General features: G+C 34.0%; 1 protein-coding gene across 1 annotated transcript; it reads right to left on the bottom strand.

Annotated features, from left to right (window-relative positions):
- Positions 1–2,607: 2,607 nt before the first annotated feature.
- LOC132904255 (uncharacterized) lies at positions 2,608–6,561 on the bottom strand. The gene is made up of 2 exons (XM_060954182.1): positions 6,064–6,561; positions 2,608–5,795 (listed from the first exon to the last, which is right to left on the bottom strand). The coding sequence occupies exon 2, from the start codon at positions 5,790–5,792 to the stop codon at positions 3,201–3,203; it is 2,592 nt and encodes an 863-aa protein (XP_060810165.1). The 5' UTR covers positions 5,793–5,795; positions 6,064–6,561; the 3' UTR covers positions 2,608–3,200.

Here is a 6,561-nt window from a genome sequence, read left to right as displayed (position 1 = left end):
AAACAATTTTTAAAAATAATGGATCAAGTGTTACATGTTACCTCAAAATGTAATAAAAAATTAATTATTTGTGGTGATTTTAACATTGACATTTTAGTTAAATCAACCGTTAGTATACAATTTATTAATTTGTTTAAATCTTATAATTTAGAGTATGTTTTTTTCGAACCAACCCGAATAACATCTGCATCTGCCAAGTGTCTGGATAATTTTTTTTGCAATAATCTTTATATACGGAAATCAATTATTCACAAATTGCCCTCGGATCACACCGGTCAATATGTTACCTTTGAGAAAGAGTCCTTAAACAATTTAAATAATGATAAAATTATGTGTAGACCTCTTTCTTCCAAAAACATAAGAAAATTTAAAATAAACATTGCAAATCAATTAAATACTTTAACATATTCTGGAAATAATCCTAATGAACATTATAACAATTTATTTGATATGATTTCTGCTGAATACTCAAAAAGGTTCAAGCAGAAACAAGTCAATATTCGTAATAGATTACAGTTCAGTGAATGGGCTACAGTAGGTATTCACAAGAGTAGGAATAAGTTATATGACTTATATGCCCAGAAACAATACAATTTTGACCCCAGTTTTGTAGAATATGTCAAAAATTATTCAAAATTATTTAAAAAAGTTTGCAGGCAAGCCAAGTCTTTGCACATAAGTAGTAAAATAAACAACGCACCAAATAAAATTAAAGAAACATGGAACATTATTAATAAAGAATCTGGCAAAATCAAAGATAGAGACAGTATTAAACAAATATCATCCGGTAACAAAAGTATTTCTAAAACTCAGGACATAGTAAATGCTTTTGATAATTTCTTTGCAAAAATCCCTGTGGAGCTAACTTCTGACGTTGACTCTTGTCCATTGCGCGCTGAAACCCTACTTAATAATAACACAACTCCCATCAAATCTGTCTTTAAATTTAAATATGTTAACTCTGATAATATATTAAAGGCGTTCAAACAACTTAATTTGAAAAAGTCTGAAGACCATTGGGGTATGTCTGTTAGTATCATAAGTCAAATCATAGATATTATTGCATCTGATCTAGCTTTTATATTTAATGAATGTATTGATGAGGGTATTTTTCCAAATTTAATGAAATGTAGCAAATTAATACCTCTATTCAAAAAAGGGGAGAAAACAGTCCTTGGCAATTATAGACCTATTTCTATATTGCCAGTTTTGAGCAAGGTGTTTGAGAAGATGATGCTTAATCAAATGCAACAATATTTTAAAATCAATAACATTTTCCATTCCCAACAATATGGGTTCACTGCCGGGAAGTCCACCACTGATGCGGGAGTAGCACTTGTTACTCAAATCTATGACGCGTGGGAGAGTTCACAGGATTCAGTTGGAGTCTTTTGCGATCTCTCTAAAGCATTTGATTGCGTAGATCATCAGACACTTTTGCGTAAACTTCGTCAATATGGGTTTGACCACAAATCAACTAAACTAATGGCATCCTATTTGACTGATAGGCTTCAAACTGTAGATATTAATGGAGTAAAGTCAAGTGGTTCAAGCGTCTCAATGGGTGTTCCTCAGGGCTCAATTTTAGGACCATTCCTCTTCTTGGTATATGTCAATGACCTGCCTTTTATGGTGGAAAAACAGGCGGGTATAGTGCTGTTTGCCGATGACACTTCTTTAATATTTAAATTAGATCGCCATAGCGAAAATGTAAGTTCGGTTAATAATATACTGTCGGCCATATCTATCTGGTTCTCAACCAACAATCTTCTTTTAAATGCTAATAAGACCCAATGCATTAAATTTACCCTTCCAAACGTAAGGCAGGCCAATACTGACATAACACTGGAAGGCCAGAAATTAGAATTTGTTGAAAATACAAAGTTTTTAGGAATTATAATTGATGCAAAGCTACAGTGGGGTGCTCATATTTCTAAACTATCCAATAGACTTAGCTCTGCCGCTTATGCTGTTAGGAGGATCCGACAATTGACAGATGTAGCTACAGCTAGGCTTGTTTATTTCAGCTATTTTCATAGCTTGTTATCTTATGGTTTACTTTTATGGGGTAGCGCGGCTGATATACAAACTATTTTTATAATTCAGAAAAGGGCCGTTCGCGCAATTTACGGCTTAGGACCAAGAGACTCGTTAAGACAACTCTTTAAGAAAATAAACATACCTACAGTAGCGTCCCAGTACATTTTTGATCTTATAATGTATGTTAGGAAAAATACCTCTTTTTTTCAAAAAGTTAGTGCCACAACTGATAGAAATTTACGTAATAAACATAAATTAGTCATGCCGTTTCATAGGCTTAGCAAAGTCAGTAAATCATTTATGGGGAACTGTATACGATTTTATAATAGGTTGCCGGAGTCTGTTCTTGATATGCCCAACCGAAAATTCAAAGAGTATGTAAAGAAAGTACTTTGTGGGAAGGCTTATTATAGGACTGACGATTACCTTAATGATAAAAACTTCTGGCTCGAGCTTGGCACAGGAACCTCGTAATTAATTGTAGTTTAATTTGAACTTAAATCAAAATTTCAGTACACTCTGTACATAAATCTTTTTAAAATTGGCAATCCATAATATATATATATATATATATGGGTGATTCCATAAAAGTTGGGTAAATTTCTAATTTTTTTTTCCATCAGTGTTATTTTATACTAATTTAATAACTTTTTAGTAAATATGGTTTTTTTAATAGTTTAAATTTTGTATCCAGACAGGCCGGTCACTTTACTTAGTATTTATAGAGAAAATTGAGTTTTTTTGATATCGGTTTTCTAGGGACTGACTGGCTGTGCTAGGGACTGATGCCCTTCATTGTTAGTATAAATAAAATTACATTTTCATCGTACATAATCAATATTTATTTAGTAATTCTTGCTATTATATTACTAATTGACACATTTATAGCAAAATCTAATCAAATTAAAGACAAAACTAACTTTAGATAAGTATCTTGGATACTACTCTCTTACCAACAAGAATAACAGAACTAGTAATACTTTTCATTACTTACTTGAGATCACACAACTAAACATATTTTGTACTTTTACATAATATATAATTATAAAACATAACATTATGTAATATAACAATGAACAAAAATAGTTTCTTCTTAATTATAATTGTACTTTAAGAACACAAATTTGCAGTCTTATAATTTTATCATAAAATACGTAGTCTTACTTCTCAAATACATTAACTGGCTTGTTAAATCTATAGATTGTTGTGTTTCTTTTATTCACTAATTTAGGAACTGGCAGTTTTTCTATCACATCTTCATAAGGTACGTCAGCGATATCATTGTCATTAAGTTTAAATTCAGTCCCATGGTCGTTGCTAACTTTTAGAAATGCAACTGTCAACTCACCATCCACTTCATCATATTTCGAGCAAATCGCAGCATACCGGTATTCTTTTTTTCGCATAGTTAACTTGATCAAAACATAATCTCCACTGCCATAGTTTGTCTTCGATATTTCTTGCCAATCACGACTCGTGCTTGCTAATGGCACATCATCTTCGGAATCTGAGTACACCGTAGACACTTGCAGTCGATTAATGTTTGTCTGGTATTCTAAAGTTCCTAATTTAAAATGTTCACAGCCGTCATCATCACAGAAACAACTTAGTGCTTTCATAAATATTCTATTCGGCATATAAACATTGCCTCGGACTTGGTGTACCAAAAGCGTACCTTTAAAAGCTTTCTGCTTATCCTCATTCTCCTTGATCATTTTATTCACTCTATCTATATTGACATCTTCAATAATAGAAACCTTTATTCCCGGACATTTTTCGCGGAGTGCCACAACAAAGTCATGTAAGTTGGTTATGTCACCATGTTGTGCTATGTGTTTGTCTGCACTACGCTTACACGTCGCTCCAACTCCGTCTGGGGCTCCTTTTCCGTGGCCTGCTTCGTGAAAATTCCACGAATAGCTTATAGCAAGCGGATAAAAATCTTGGATCCTACACCCCAAAATATAAAACATGGTTTTGTTCCTGTATTGGGTTACAGGCCCATCACTCAAGAAATGCAGATTTTCTACAGTCGACGGTAATGTTGCGAGCACTGGTTCTAAATGTGCCCAAATAGCTCCAGTACCATGAGCTAAATTTAATGAAACAGTGCAATGCGAAGTTGTCATATCTTTCGAGTAGACTACCACAGTATGTAGCGAAATTTGCGTACGGGATCCGCCAAAATGGTACGATTGAATTTCCTGGTTGCATTTAGTCGTGTAATTTTCCGAGAAATCCATGTGGATTATGGCATCTTTTTCTGTAAGTGACTCTTTGAGAGATTTAACAGTATTGTATTGGTGCACAATGTTCATTTCATGTTGGAATAGTTTAGGTAGATCAGTCTCTTCAAGTTGTCCAATTAAATCATAAGGTTTCAGTTTTTGAGTCTCTTTTTTATACTTCATTACATATCTCTCCTTTTTAGTTGTTATGTCCTTGATTAATTCTTTACTGTTCCTCCATTGCTTGACTAAAATTTCATCGCTGTTGTCGAATTCGTTATAGGGTAAATTTTTCATTGAACATCTGTCACAAGTTCTCGATAAACATTTTTCAGAGTACCGATCACAGCAAACCGTCTGAAGAGCACTTTGATGAGTTGCAAAATTTAAGATGTTTGCGTATTTTAATGCAACCAGTTTCAGGTCAACGTTTTCATGTGTGACGCAAGCACATGTGTCACGATCGGTAAGTTTAGGCTCGACGACCCAAAATGGACGTAGCTGGCAGAACAAGGAGTACCCAATCGTCATTGAATTAGTAGACAGGAATTTCTGGTGTAGATTCTTCAAGGAATCCAACAAAAATCGTTTTTGTTTTTTAATACCATTGCGAGTTATGCACTCTTTCTTCCCTGCTGCACATCGGCTATTGCTATCATCTTCGTAAAACTGACGAATTATCGCTATCATTTTGTTCTTGCTGTTTTTCTTAGTCGACTTTGTGCGATTAAATCCCATATTCTTGTAAGTCACAGCTTTGCCTCCCAACCTCCATATTTTATACTTCTTTACTATAGAACCAGACAAAGCCATTTTTAATCTGTTTTTCTCCTTGTATGTTTTTGTTTCCTGTTTTTTTTCTAGGATTTGCGTCTGAATTACTTCACCAAATAGTGCTTTTTTGACCAATTCTGCCTTTTGATTAGGATCATTCGCCAGTTCGTTAATTTTGCTTCTGGGTGTAAGTGCTTTCTTTGATTTTTTAATATGGCATTTCAATCGTTTGTATTTCTGTCTTTGGCTAGCAATTTTTTTTTTTAACTCAGCAATAACTTGGTTCTTCTTCCGTAGTTGCTTATTTCTTATCTTCCGTTGTAAAATACTTCTTCTTTTAGCTTCAGCTTGTCTTCTATCAGCAATACATGGAACATTTATATCATCTACTTGTTGTTCGAGATTTCTTTGTTGTGGTACCTGAAGACCATTTTCTCCATCAGATGTTGGTGGCGTATTTTCGTCAATATATTTATCAGCATGTTTAACAACTTTCTTATTTTGTCTGTAAGCTGCTGAGTAAGTGATCCAGTTTTTTTTCACTTTTCTATGTTCACGAGGAGTCATATCCTTAACGCATTTTCTCTGTCCTTTTTCCTTTTTTCTGAGGTATTTTAATCTTTCTTTCTCTTTATACTCCGCTAATGAAACTGGATCATTTTTTATTTTTTCTAAACGTTTTTTTGCTTGTTCTGACTTTTTTTTTGCTTTTTCTTCTTTAGACAGCGGTATTTTCTTTTTAGGTGGCATATTCTAAAACAAATAACACTATATCAAATTGACGAATCTATTTTAACGAGTAGGAACGTCAGTCCCTGGCCTTTGCATCAGTCCCTAGTCACATTTACGGCAAGGGCCTGATGGCCTAGGGACTGACGAATCACAACAAAATCATACTTAGTTTACTCTTAAAATGATATTCCTAAAATGTTAGATAACTATAATATCAGAACAAACAAAGCACATATACACACAAACAAAAGATAATAATAACGATAGAACTTTTCGAATTATAACTCACCTAGGAACTGACAGATTGACTGGCACAGCACGTGTTTGCTCAGCGGGGAAGCCGACAGCACTGACGCCAAGATGGCCGACGCGGGCCGGCCCAAGCGTGTGGCTAACTTCGCGTGGTGACTTTTGAACGCATCGGTTTTAAAATGCTCGTTTCACTCAATTGCCGCGTATTTTTAAATTTACTAAGTGGCTAGGGCCTGACTATAATTACCGATGACACTACTTAGCTTCACAAAAATCATGAAAAATAATTTACATTGCACATTAAATTTTTCCGTTTATAAGATGGAGTAATTTTTAATGTGTTTTAAGTTAAATAAAGTTAAATTATCGCCTAGTATATTCAAAACAGACACACGAAAACATTATTTTGGAGATGTGACATGGCTAGGGACTGATGTTAAGGAGAGAAAACGTAATTTTCTTGACAACAAAGAAATGTGATCAAGGTAAAAATGAGTGACATGATTAAAAATCGTTTATTTCATATACCAGACAT

The sequence above is a fragment of the Amyelois transitella genome, chromosome W, assembly GCF_032362555.1.
Source record: "Amyelois transitella isolate CPQ chromosome W, ilAmyTran1.1, whole genome shotgun sequence".
In the NCBI taxonomy this organism is placed as follows: Eukaryota; Metazoa; Arthropoda; class Insecta; order Lepidoptera; family Pyralidae; genus Amyelois; species Amyelois transitella.
This window is presented reverse-complemented; position numbering and strand designations above follow the sequence as displayed.

What these genes read in the sequence shown, in the direction of transcription:
- LOC132904255 (XM_060954182.1), bottom strand. Translation starts at nt 5,792, where the DNA reads ATGCCACCTAAAAAGAAAATACCGCTGTCTAAAGAAGAAAAAGCAAAA.